Source organism: Mus caroli, unplaced genomic scaffold (genome assembly GCF_978045245.1).
Source record: "Mus caroli unplaced genomic scaffold, Mus_caroli_1 scaffold_19, whole genome shotgun sequence".
Lineage (NCBI taxonomy): Eukaryota > Metazoa > Chordata > Mammalia > Rodentia > Muridae > Mus > Mus caroli.
In genome coordinates, this window is record NW_028227274.1 from 55,887,178 (window position 1) to 55,901,354 (window position 14,177).

The 14,177-nt window shown below is 44.4% G+C and overlaps 1 protein-coding gene across 2 annotated transcripts in view; it reads left to right on the forward strand.

Moving 5' to 3' along the window:
* Positions 1 to 2,339: 2,339 nt before the first annotated feature.
* Slc12a2 (solute carrier family 12 member 2) overlaps positions 2,340 to 14,177 on the forward strand; it is a 65,548-nt gene continuing 53,710 nt past the window's right edge. The window contains exon 1 of one of the 2 annotated variants that reach the window (XM_029471904.2): positions 2,340 to 3,291. In XM_029471904.2, coding sequence (XP_029327764.1) covers positions 2,563 to 3,291 — 729 coding nt within the window. In that variant the 5' untranslated portion in view covers positions 2,340 to 2,562. The remainder of the gene's footprint in view (positions 3,292 to 14,177) is intronic. The other variant, XM_021150686.3, reaches the window with a different exon arrangement.

Here is a 14,177-nt window from a genome sequence, read left to right on the forward strand (position 1 = left end):
CTCTAGGTTGTCGAGAGTTGACAATAAAAGTAACCAGACACTTACCATTTGTGATGTGAGAAGTTTGATATGACAGCACAAGAACTATCTGGCCCCCTACCTAGTACATTTGGTACAAATTGCTAAGTTTGCTGAGAGCATGCCGTGCAGGGCTGGGCTATTAGCAGAAGGTGAATAAAAGATCAGATAATGTAGCAGTTTCTAATACACCTTTGCACACTGCTCTTTGTCTCTGCCACTTCTGTGCCAGACAGTCACACTGGCCTTCTGTGTTGGTTACCTAGAGGGACAAATGAGTTGTTTGGCAATACTGACGGATCACTGTAGAATGTAGGTACTCAAACCTATATGGCTTACACCACAATTTACACCATAAGCATTTATACTGCTTAGCCTACTTCTTCTAGGCGACAAAAATGGCAACATTTTACTGCGGAAGCCTGAACAGTCCATTCAAAGTAAAAGTCGGAGTATATCCGACAACAAGAGACGACACATCTCCCACATCCTCAAACTCTGACTTCGTGGCCCTTGACTCTTTCCATCTCTTGAGAAGTTCCAGTCCAAACACCCTGCATGCAACTAACTCCATGCCACGACTGCTCCCACTATGGTGCTCCTGCTTTCTCTACTCAGAATAGATCGCTCCAAAATATTTTCATAATATGCTTTCTCACTCAACGGTCACCTCAGTGATGCCACCCTAAGGAAGATTTAGCATTCCAATCTCACACAACCCCACCCCTGTCCCTTAGCATCTGCTTCTGACAGACAGGCTGTGTGTACCTCTTTAGCGTATCCATTCTTAGGAACCCCCATGAGATGGATTTAGCTATAGCCTAAGGACTGGGTGGGGGTGGGGGTGCGTGGGGGTGGGTGAGGAGGAGCTGAGTGGGGGAGCTCATAGCAGGTGTTTTGACATTTGTTAGGTAAATTAGTGGTGAATTCTAACAGCTACAGATTAGCTTTAGGCTGAAAGGCACAATTCAGAGCTGTTACTAACACATCAGTTCCTTAGTTTAAAAAAGGACACACCTTTAAAGAACACGTGCTTTTTCCGTGACAGTTTCTCTGTATAGCCCTAGCAGTCCTGGAACTCACTCTGTAGACCAGGCTGGCCTCGAACTCAGAAATCCACCTGTTTCTGCCTCCCAAGTGCTGGGATTAAAGGCGTGTGCCACCACTGCCCGACCCAAGATCATTTCTTTTCCATCTTCATCTTTAAAATACAGAAAATACAGCAGATAAATTATGAAGGGTGATTAAGATCACAGGTGACTGGCTGCGTTTTCTCTCCACACATTTCCATTTCTGCAAATCCAGGCTCTTTGATCTTGCTTAGTCAACAACACCAAACTGGTGTTTATTCCAATTATCCTTTAAATACAGAGTAAACACAGACATAACAGGCAATGACCAGAGGAAACTCTTGTGGTCACTCACTTTCTCTTAGGTCGTTGGAGAGGTTGATATAGGGGGATAACTGATACTAAGTTGAAAAACAGGTGTTCCTTTATTTTCAGCCAAAACATGCCTGCAGAAGAGGAGTGCCTTTTTGTGTTAAAAGCCGAGGAATTCTTCACTACCGCAGCGAAATGGGAAACTAGTAATTGTTGCATTGGCTGCTGCAGTCACTGTATTCAGAGGACTGCATTTCCTAACGCTGAAGTTAAAAATGTCATCAAACATCGAAATGAGGTTCCCTCCTCACCTTCTAACACCAGCTTTTAAAATAAAGGCGCCACCCAAGGGTTGACACACCCACCGCATCGCGGCTGGAATTACTCTTGGGTTATGCAAATCTAAAACGCGGGCACGGAGCTCTCCGGCGGGGGGAGCCCGGTCGGGAGCGCGCCGGGCTCGCCGGGAGCGCGCGTGGGCCAGCGCCTCCGGAAGCGCGCGCGGGCCCAACAGGAAAGCCCCCAGCATCACCCGCAGCCAGAGCGCCGCGGGGCCTGGGTACCACGCGCCCTAAGGGAAACCGCCCACAGGCCCTGCAGCATCTCGCGAGATCTCGCCGGCTCGCCCCCAAGTACTGCGAGTTTAGAACTTAAAAAAAGAAAAGAAAAAAGAAGCGAGAGGAGTCCAGGGAGTCCGTGCAGCTCGGGGGAGCATCAGCGGCGGTCGGTGCCGGAGCCGCGGCTACCGGCGGGCGGGAGGACGCGGCGGCTGCGGCGGCGGAAGGGGCGGTGGCGGCGGCGGCGCGCAGATCGGCGCGGAGGCGCGTGCGGCCGCGCCTGCTCGCTGCGGTGCGGAGGAGGCCGGCGCTCTCCAGGGTCGGCGCCCGGCTCGGGGCGGGCTGAGGGGCGGGCTGAGCGGCCCCGCCTCCCGCGTGCTGCACCGAGCGCTGCGGCCCCGCCGCGCCTTTAAACCGCGGGGCCGGCCGCGCTCGCGGGCACTCGGCGGCGGGCGACGAGCGTGCCGCGGCTGTGTAGTGGCGCTGTGACTCTTTCTCTATCACTCTCCCCCGGCTCCTTAGCGGGAGCGCCGGCCAGGGACCCGAGCCGCGCGGTACGCAGTGTCCACCCGGCCGCTCCGCAGGTCCCCGAGCGTCGGGCGGCGATGGAGCCCGGGCCCGCGGCGCCCTCGTCTGGCGCCCCGCGGCCCGCCCGGGATGGGGACGCGCCGCTGGCTGCCGCCGCCGGGGTGGACCTGCCCGGCACGGCCGTGCCCTCCGGCCGAGAGGATGCTACTATGGCTGGGAGGCAGGCCGGCGGCGGGGTCCGCGGAGAGGGAACCCCAGCGGCGGGCGATGGGCTGGGCAGACCTCTGGGGCCCACCCCCAGCCAGAGCCGCTTCCAGGTGGACCCGGTTTCCGAGAACGCCGGGCGGGCCGCGGCGGCTGCGGCGGCGGCTGCAGCTGCGGCCGGGGCGGCGGGCAAGGAGACCCCCGCGGCCGGGAAAGCCGGCGGTGAGAGCGGCGTGGCCAAGGGCAGCGAGGAAGCCAAGGGCCGCTTCCGCGTGAACTTCGTGGACCCGGCTGCCTCGTCGTCGGCGGACGACAGCCTGTCGGATGCGGCGGGGGTCGGTGGCGACGGGCCCAACGTGAGCTTCCAGAACGGCGGGGACACGGTGCTGAGCGAGGGCAGCAGCCTGCACTCGGGGGGTGGCAGTGGACACCACCAGCAGTACTACTATGACACCCACACCAACACCTACTACCTGCGCACCTTCGGCCACAACACCATGGACGCGGTGCCCAGGATCGACCACTACCGGCACACGGCCGCGCAGCTGGGCGAGAAGCTGCTCCGGCCCAGCCTGGCAGAGCTCCACGATGAGCTGGAAAAGGTGAGCTCGTCCAGACCTTCCTCCCTCCCCATGCCCTGGCGCGTGCTGGCTTCAGGATGCAGCCGCCGACTCTCCCTTGGTGAGGTGGCAGCGCAAGACCCAAGGAACGACTCGCTGGCATCCATGGATTCAGCTGTCAAGTGTGGAATTGCAGCGGAATGTAACTCAATCCTTCAAAAGTTTGCAGCGGGTTAGGCTGGTTATGTGATACGGCAGAGGCAGCACTTAGCGGCCTCTCCCAATCAGTTATATATCTTGTGTACACTGTCTTTTTCATCGAGTCTCAAACGATGTGCCACCTCGCTGAGTTACACATGTCAGGGACCAGAGAAGGGAGTGTGGGAGAGGTTTAGAAAAGGCTTTCTCTAGAGACAGGGTGGAGAGAACCTGCTACCATCTGGGTCCTTTTTAGATTGTAGTGTATGGCTTCTGTTTATCCATTAGAGGTCCTGAGTAGAAAGGTTGGTGTTTGAAGGAAAGCCTTAATAGCATGTATTTGTAGTCTATTAATTATTAAAGCTCAGTTTTTGCAATCTTAAATATGCAGAGGGCAGTAGAAATCTTTTTCTTTTTATTCCTTTTCAAGCAGGGTCTCCCTATGTAGCTCTGGCAGTCCTAGAGCTTGCTATGAAGACCAGGCTAGGAACTTAGAGATCCATAAGCATCTGCCTCCCAACTCTGGGGGTTAAAGGCCCGTGCCTCCAGACCTGGAGAGTATAGAAATCTCAAATCTTGGGAAAAGTCTTGCCTGATAATGGCAGGATCCTTTTGTTTTTGTTTGTAAAGTTGTTGCAGAGAAGGGCTGCATGGGAGTGGGGGTGGTAGAAAGATGTCTCAGAGAGCACTTGTTGCTCTTGCTGGGAACCAGGAGGCTTTCTGTACTCAGAGCTTACAAGGAGGCTCACAACCATCTGTAACCCCACTGCCAGGGAGATTCGATGCCTTCTGACCTTGACAGTCACCAAGCATGCATATGGTGTTAATCTGGGAGGAATGCAGGCAAAACATTCATACACATAAAATAAATCTTTAAAAGAGGGCTGTATTTAAAAAAAACCAAAAAACTGACAGCTTTGAGTCTTAGAGAAAAAAGGAAACATGGGAATGTTATTTTTCTCCCCTCAAGGATGTGCAGAGAAATAGTCTGGGGTCCTCGCCAAAGCCCTTTTACTTTGCAAATAGAAAACCATTCTCATGCACTCGTATTGACTTTACTAATTCTGTTTTTTTATGGTCTCATAAGGCTTTTATTTCCTCCAGGTTCAGATAATTATTTGAAGATAACATTGATGCTTTTGAGATCTGATTAATATTTAACTTTTATGAGTTGAATTACTTGACATCTGCCTCAGCCAGTCCATAATGGAATTCTGTGACTTGAGAGTTGGTCCCACAGCTCGAAGTGATCCCTCTGAAGAAGTTTCTGTGATTGGATTTGACTGATGGTTTGATCTCATACATTCATGTCTCATGAGCGTGCATCTGTCCTTGTCTGTGACAAAGTAGCTCTCATGAAGTAGGTGCCTAGGTCCCAGCTCTCATAAGCTTATGGGATGTATAAAAGATTGACATCATTTAACCTTGGAGAATATTACCATTCTATTGTTGATATCAGAAGCTAACACTTTCTGAATCATTTATCCACATGTAGTTTTTCATATCCAGTCTTTTCTTTCTTACCCTAAGTCTTTATAGGCTCATGTAGTAGTGGAGCTACTGCAGCATTTAAAGTACTCAGAGTCTCTATACAGTACATCTCAGATTTTCTTCAGTAAAACCAAAGTTAGCAATATACCTGTAAAGTTGTAGAATTTAAGTAGAAAGGGATGTCAAAGACTTCTGAAAGTTTTTGCAATTTTATATTTTGTTAGTAACCGCGCACTTCAAATCTTGGTGGTTTTGTTCAGTTTTGAACATCTGAAAAATAGACACATTACTAGTTATTTCGCAGTTGAAAAGGTCACCTGAGTCCTCAAACTCCGCTGCCCAGGTTTCCAGGGTTATTTCTGGTGAAGATGAAAGAAAATACGCAGACATAGTGGGCCATGGCCATGCTGAGTGCGTGGAATGTATATTATTATTATTATGTAATATATAATATGTATATATTATTGCTGAATGCAGTTCTTATTTTGTTTTCTTAACTGGCTTCTCACAGTACACGGCTAAACTCTTAAGATTTCAATTTTAGATTCTCCTCATTACATCATTAGATGGATATAGTTTATAAAATGCTCAATTCAGAGTTGTGGCTGTGCAGCGAGCGGCATCATGAAACCTTCAGCCTTTCCTTTTCATAGCATGTGCTGGGTAGGTGCTGTCCCTGTAGGTGGACCCTCAGCCTCTACCCAGATTCCGCATAGCAACCAGAAAGTTTTGGTGTTAGTTAATTCATAAGCCAATATTGAAGATAGTTACAGCAAGTGGGTTATACCTGTCATGTTAAGTAGCACAAAACCACTGCTCAGTGTTGTGGAAGGGTGAGCAGTGGCGTCACACATTACCACGACCTCTGATTGGTGCTGCCAAAGTTGTTCTTCATCCATACAGATTGACAGGCACTTCCTCATGCTCTAGCCCTTGGTGAAGAGTGATAATTCGAGTTTCTTTGATTGTGGTGTCACTGTCCTCCAGTGGCTGAGTGCTTTCCTATCCCCCAGCTAAGTGACAGGTGCAAAGACCCGTGGAAAGCCCGAGGAAGTAAAGGCAAAGACTCTAGGACTAAAGGAGTAGTACTGTCTTGTCGCTGGCCCGTTACTCTTTCCCCTAATATCTGACTGCAGGGGTGTAAAATCCTTGCTACAGCATTATTGTGTAGCCATTCTAGGAAGAAGGACTGATGGCTTTCCAGTTAGGAGCTGTTGATTGTGTTGTAACTGTGGGATGCTAGATGACGCAGTGAGTAGCAAGTCAGATACCATGCCTGCACACAGCGTCACACAACAAATAATAGTTATTAACATAACAAATAAATGCAGCGAAAGGAAACAGGGTAAGATGGACCCTTGGTTTAACTGAGCTTTGGGAAGAGATAACTGTGGTATTGTGGCTGAGACCTGAAAGATAAGTTGATGGTGGATCAACATTCCAGAACAAAGACTGTATTTATAAAGGTAGTAAGGACAGTGCTCTGTTCAGTGGCCAGTTTATTGTACTGTAAATGTAGTGGGTTGCAGTTTAGCGGTTCTGTGTGACAGAGAACATGATCTATTTTATTTGAACATCTTTACTGGCCAGAGAATTGCTTTTAAGGTGTGGCTGTAAATGCGATCTTAAGTTGTAATCTAGTTGTTTTCTTTCTAAGAGTCATGGAATGTGTCAGAAAGTAAGAGAGAGTGTGTGTAAGTGTGTGTATGTCTGTGTATGTGACTCTGTGTGTGTGTGTGTGTGTGTGTGTGTGTCAGACTGAATTGAATGAAGCTTAGTTATGAGTGAAAGATTGTGTTGCTAAAGGACCAGAAAACGTGGCCCAGGATTATTGGGCCTGGAGAACATGTAAAGTTGGGTTGGGGACTTCTAATAGCCTCGAAAGCAGTGCCCTAGAAGGACAGAAAAGAGTTTTAAAGTAGGCAGACACTATGCAGGGCATGGTGGTACATGCCTGTAGTCCTGGGAGGCTGAAGTAAGAATACCTTTTGGTACAGGCAAGTAATGGCTGTTTAGATGGTTCTAGACCAGACTGGAGTGGAAGGAACTCTCTTAAAAGGGTAGAAACTCTAAAAATTAATACTTGGAATTGACATTTTTTTAAAAAGAAATTACTGTGCCTCCCTCTACACCCCCAATCAAAGTATCAATTTCTCCTATAGGAAGAAATAGTACCAGAAAAGTATCAAAGACTTTAACACTTGTGATTGTGAGCATAATTCTCAAATGTGAGGTGGTAAACAGTCTTACTGCTGGACTTAGAGCACCATCACCACCATCACCATCATCAGTGACTGTATTTGGTAACTACAGTTAGAACCACTGTGCTGAAACATTTTTAAGTTTGCAGGTGTGTGTGTCAACTTGAGGTGTGTTGTTCATCAGAAACCTTTTGCCTTAACTGACCTGGGAGTAGGCTCACAGGTCAGGCTGTAGGCTAGCTGACCACTGAGCCCAGGTCTGGGGTTACAAGCATGGGCTAGTTTACTATCCAGCTTGTTTACTTTACTAAGCTATCTCTTCACCCCTTCCAGTGGAGATATGTTTCATAATATCACGTTTGCAGTTGTTCTGAGACCAAGGCTTAGAATCCTGCTGGAGATGTTATGTTACCAAATCATGAAATGTACCTCTTTTTGTCTTTCTCATTAATAAAAGGGGAAAGGAGGGAAAGAGGCAACAGTATTGCATTATTTAGATTTTTTTCATTTAATTTCTAAGAGATCAGTCTTTTACACACTTTACTGGTACTAAAATGATCTCATAGAAACTAAAACTGGTTTACTGGTCATTTCATTGAGGACTACAGAACTAGAATTCATAGTTGTTTTTCTGTCTGATGCTAGAATATTTTTTTCCAGGGTCTTTCTCTTTATCACATATTTCTGGCTATCGTTCAGACCTGCTGAAAGATGCTTGAGCTGCTAAAAGAGAGACTTTGCCATCATCACTTCAGCGTGTTGACATCCTGAGGATAATGAGGAGGAGGATACTTGAGATGATGCAATTGTTAATTAATCCCTCACTAGAATCAGCTTTTGTCTCATTAATTTTCATACAGAGATTAGGTGCTTAGTATAGATCTGCTCAGTGACTGTGTCAGGGCTGGCAGTTCCTGTCACTTAACAAGGGCTGTAAGTAAAACACTGAACAATTGCCTCTAACACTGAGCTACTTCTATGCCCTGCTAATTATTTCAAGTTTTGTTCTTTGAAAGTCACCCTGGGAGAACAAGAACAGGTTGTATCTGGGAATAGTTTCCAGATAGGATTAAAAGTGGGACCCTGATAAATATTTGCATGTGGCAAAGTCAAACTGCAGTTTTGCTGGGGCCCCAATCTGCCAAGTTCATGTTACTGGCTACTGTAGTCTGGCTTTCAGTTTCTATATTAATTCTCCAAGTAGATGACTACCTGGGTAAAAAGAAGATAAATTTGGGGATCTAAAATGAGGCAAAGAAGAAGACTTGTACATACTAGTCACATTTGATGCCATATCTCCATGTATAAGTTCATGCCTGTCCTGTGAAACTAGAACCTGAAAGATGTAAGTTGAGTTAGTTCTTACAGGGGTAGTATCTTTGCTTGCAGTGATTTCCCATCAATATTTTTTAATGTGTCTGGGAAGTCTATAATACCAGTTGAATTTAGTTCCTTGCTGAGTGAAGTGCATGTAAATTCAGTTATTTGTCAAATTCTTACTGAACATCAACAGCAGCACTGTTCTAAGTGTGGCAGATACAGATAGCAGTGAGCAAAAAAAGCCACAGGATTTCTAATTGTAGCACACAATAGGCAGATGTGCTGCTGTGAAGAAACTAAAGCAAGATAAGAAAATGGCAGCTAGGTACCACTTTAGAGTAGTTGGGGACAGTCTTAATAAGACAGTAGCAAAGAGAGGGCTCACCCTATGCAAATACCAGGATGGATCCTCTAGACTCAGAAGTAGGCACCCCAGACTGAGATAGGAATGTGATGGTGTGACTTAGACACCAGGGAGGTCAGATGGTGGGTAGGACAGAGGCTCAGACCAAGGTGGTTTTAAAGGGAGGTATTTTGCTATAGTTTGGATGAAGTGTGTCTTAGGGTTCTACTGCTGCAAACAGACACCATGACCAAGGCAACTCTTAAGAAGGACAACATTTACTTGGGGCTGGCTTACAGGTTCAGAGGTTCAGTCCATTATCATCAAGGCAGGAACATGGCAGCATCCAGGCAGACATGGGTCATGAGGAGCTGAGTTCTACCACTTGTTGGGAAGGTAGCTAGCAGGCTGGTTTCCAGGCAACTAGGAGGAGAGTATTAAAGCCATGCCCACAGTGACACACCTACTCCAACAAGGCCATACCTCCTAATAGTGCCACTCCCTGGGCCAAGCATATACAAACCATCACAAAGTGTATGGAAAGAGAGATGCTATGGTTCTTTAGAATGGAATTGCTATTTATGGAAGAAGACAGGAACCGGGAAGAGCAGGGTTAGGCAGAATCAGTGGGATACCATTCTGTAAATCAGTTTTACAGTGAGAAAAATTCTCCAAAATTGGAACTTGAACAGTTTCGCATTGTAGCAGTTTGTAAGAACCTCCCTCTGTAGAATAGGAAATTGAGACATGATCTTACAAAGTAACTAAGGTTCTAAGATTTTTACTAGGTACCTGCTCTACTAGGTACATTGAATTTATCCGGTTAAAATACTGGAATCTTAAGCCAGTATACCTCTTTCTCTTCAGTGTCTTTGCCATTGCCATACAATGGTAAACCCAGGAGTGCACTGCTATACTCTTTGTTCTTAACAGTCACATAGCTTTATTAAAAACCAAGACCAGAATAACTCCTGTTGTTTTAGAAATGCATTCTTCCACATGATGTTGCTTTCCTTCCTTGAGAACATCTTGCAGTAGAACCAAGGTACCATGACATAAGGTGACATAGATCTTTATTTTAAGATGTCTTTATTTCATACTTGATAGTTTTGCAGAATAGAGCCTTGGTGGGCAGGCTCTCTTTTATCCCTTTGAGTATGCTGTCCCAGTGTTTCTGGCCTCCATTGCTGCCGAAGGAAGTCAGGATGGGTGACTCCTCGGGCTGCAGATCTTCTCATTGCTTTTGACTTCCAGCAGGTTGCAGCTGCAGATACTTTGCTTTGTGTCTTGCCCAGGTGTTTCTTGCAACTGTAAATGAGTTATTTTGTTATTCTGCTTTTCTCTTCTGTCCTTTCCACTCTGAATTGAAATCCATTCAGTGATTTTATCATTTCTAAATGTTGGTTCTTTTCTTTAAAATCTTGTACCAAAGTCTCACATTTCTGGAGTTTAAAATGCAGCTTTCATTTTTTTTTATCAGTTTCCTATTGGTACTCAGACTTACTGTTGACTTCCTTAATAATCCTTAATATTTTCCTAATATTCCTTAATAGTTTTAAATATTTGGTCCCTGCCACAAACATTTGAATGAGAAACATTTTCTCATCTTATTAATTTGAGGAGAGAAATGAATATGTAGATAATACATTGTGGTGACCCTGGACTTTCTAATATTCTTCAATTTATTTTCCCTTTTTTGTTGAGACATTGTCTCACTATGTATTTTACCGTGACCTGGAATGCGCTGTGCAGCCCAGACTAGGATCACAACTGTGTGCCACGTTGCTAGGCTCAGACCTCATTGAATAACTGGTACCTCTGTTCTATACCTGCCTCTGCCAATAACTGTTGTTTGGCTCCCAGACAAACAACCTTTACCCTTACTCTCATTCTCCTGTTTTTGTTTTTTTTTTTAGAAAAATCAAATGAATTTTCCATGTCCTCTGCTCATTTTGGGGTCTGTTCTGTTATTTCAGGCTGATGTGGCTTCTCTCTTAACTATGTATGCCACAGGCAGAAGACTCTGACAGAGCAGCAAGCTCGTGCTCTCACTGGTGCAGGTTCATGGATCTGTTTGCCCTCTGTTCTGGGCCTTTCCCCACTTTCCCTGGGTTCTTTCCATGCATAAATAGTTGGGCTATCAGTTGGCAGTTCTTGAGCATTAAATGGTCATTTAAATTCTTGACCATTCCACTTAATACATCTTCAGAAGGATATAGCATCTGTGATTCCCATGAATTGAAAATGGGAAAGAAGACAGAAGATAGCTTCCATTGATGTGAGAATTGCCTGAAACACCCAGTGCTGTCAGACGCCCATGGGTTTCCATACTTATTCCTTTCCCAGTGCTGACTTAGTTCTGATGCAGACTTTCAGGTCTTCCTTCCAAACAATCAGAGAAAACTTGCACATGCCGCTGCTTGGTCTTAACAGAAGGTACATGCTTCCTGGGAATTCTGTGTAAGGTTTCCTAAGCTCCAAGTTGACATTAGCAAGTTGTGTGGGATTTGAAGTAATGCTTGTGTTATTTGTGAAACATTGTTTTGTAACTCGGTCTTGAGGTTTTGGTAAAGAACATTCAGAGCTAGTTCCAGTACTGAATTCTTTGACTTGGATCAGCAGTTCTGACTTGGTTCATTGTGAAGTCACATGGTCACACTGTCCACTTTTATCTGTGGCACTTGAGTTTTGAGCTTTGCATTAATGCCACTGGATATTAATAGAGCATTGTTAACCAAAGCAAGTTGGATTTGTGTAAAACAATACTCTGTTCTGAAAGCGTAGTCTGTATGGGGAGCATTACACTGAATACACCAATCACCGACAGCACGGATAGGAAGTGTTGGTAGCTTTGGGATGATATAATTAGCTAGTACTTGCTAAGAAATTAGAACAATTATTAGAATAAGCCCCCTACTTTGACATCTAAATATGCATATGTATACATATATTTTAACTGCTAAGTAAACTGTTTTAAAAATAATATTTTGGCATAGTCTAAAGCAGATGCTGTTAAATTGTAAGAGAAATTTTGATGTTTTAAGGATTTTTATCAGTATTGTAACCCCCCAAATATTTTTAGGATGTAAATAGTTTTTTGATGAAACTTCTTATTTTTGATGTATTATTTTGAATTTATTTAAAGTAATAATAACCAATATTCAGAGGCTGTGAGTTCAAGGCTAGCCCAAGCTTTTATGATGAAATCCTGAGACACAAAACTTAAAATGCCAGCTTTCCCCTCTTGAAATTATTTATTAGCTGGTATGAGAAATTTTGTGTTGTATAAAATAACAATTTTTAAAGTTTTGTCTTCTAAAACAATATGTGATAGTACCTACCCTCTATCACATATGGTGAAACTAAGCTTTTAGGGGGTTAAATTCTATAGACACTGAGTATCAGGACTGGGAGCTGACACTTTCACCACGTTGCATTATTTCAGGGTACTTAAAAAACAGGTTAATTATCAAGCTTAATGTTAATTTACTGTATTTTAGTACCAATGGCAGGAAAACTGTCTACTGTTTTAGACATTCTGTTTTCATTCAGTCTGGAAGAGTTGAGGCAAATGCTTGCACTATAAAATCTGAGTACTGTCTACAAAGAGGATTACAGCATATGATGTGTGCTACGAAGGAACTACAAGAGCATTAGAAAGTTATGTGACTAACCCAGTTATGGAGGTGAGATTCAATCTAGGATTTGGTCTGAGACAGTGCTAGGTCCCTTTAAGATACAGGCAGAGGGAGCTCAAGCTGAAAGTCCCTTAAGAGAAAATAGTTTACAACAAACGTTTAGATTGGGAGTGGTGGCATATGCATTTAATCCCTGCACTCCAGATACAGATGATGCAGATCTGAGTTCAAGGCCACCCTGGTCTACGTAGTGAGACCATTTCTCAATAAACAAAACAAAAATCCAACTTTTCACTTAAAGTCAAATTGTACCAGTTAGATATAGATACTTGATATGAACTTGCAGTAATTTCTCAATTTGGAGCATAAGAATTGGAGGGGAGGAGTTTCAAAGAAAATTAGTGGATAGATAGCTGCCTCAGCATAAAAAGTTATGGGATTTGGTTGGCTTTATAAGTGTCATGTTGTATCATATTTCATGTACATTTCTGCTTGTCTCATTGGTCAGTAAACTCCGAAGACACTGAAAAAATACAAATTCATGGGTTTGTAGATTTGACTAGAGAAGTCTCAAGTTAGAATTTCCCTTCATTCCTCAAAAGAAAGTATGCTTAATAGAAAAAGTGTGAGAATTTCCCTTCTGTCAGCAGTATGACTAATGTTTATCTTTAAACATGTCAGATACTATTTATTTAAAAAAAATTGATGAAAAATTCAAGAAATAATTTATTGAAAGAAAAGAAAATCTTGTATTTTCCCAGCATTCTAGAACTGGCATGGACACTCTGGGCTTGGGGGGCAGGCTTGCGATGGGAAAGTGTACAAGGGAATGGGAGAGCTGCATAGGACTGGGAGCCTTGGTGAAAAGGAGACATTACAACACAGACACTGAATGCTGGGCAGTTTGCCTGACGTCCACCTATCAAAAGAGCCTCCGAAGTGAACACTCATCTGTTTCCTGTTGTATATTTTATATGCCTTCCTGGAGGGATTATATCTATCTAGCAGTTCCTTCTCTGAAAGTGGTGTGGCGTGATCTATAGTCATTGTGTCTTGTTTCCTATTGGTAAAAGCTTGTGTCTTGCTGTGTTAGCCCAGAAGAATCTGTTGTTTACCACAGTAAACCAGGGTTGATTTGGATTGGAGTCTGCCAGGGTCCCTTCCCCAGGTTTTGGAAGAGCCAGGTTATTCCCCAGCCTAGAAACCAGTTCTTCCCACCATTAACATCTTTGCAGCAGCAATGGGGAGAGCAACCCTTGCTCACTGCATTTTTCAAAGGACTTGATAGTTGGAGGCGCAGATGGGGGACCTCAGCAGTGGTGGGTGGGAAGCTGGGAAGGCAGCTCGCTTCACTACTTTGGCTTTCCCATCTTGTTTTCTTTTGCATACATGTTGTAATTTGTGACATCATTTAAAACTCAACTCAGAAAAGGATTGTTTTATTTATGTGTATTCCTCTTTGCTATTAGACTTGTCTCTTTTGGTGACTTACAGTTGCCTGAAGTGTTGAGAATTTATTTGGTGTGACCTCAGAGTAATCTGAAATGGTAAAACCTCAGTGAGAGCCTGGCTCTGACTTGTACATGTCCTTTTTTCCTCTGTTGTAGCTCCTATCCTGCATTCACTCCATCTTCTGAGCATTCGGCTCTTTATCGTTGTCCTGTCCAAGTTTCTTTGCTGTTCCTTAGGCTATTATTTATAAGATTTGATATACCATATAAAAGGTATATCAATAAA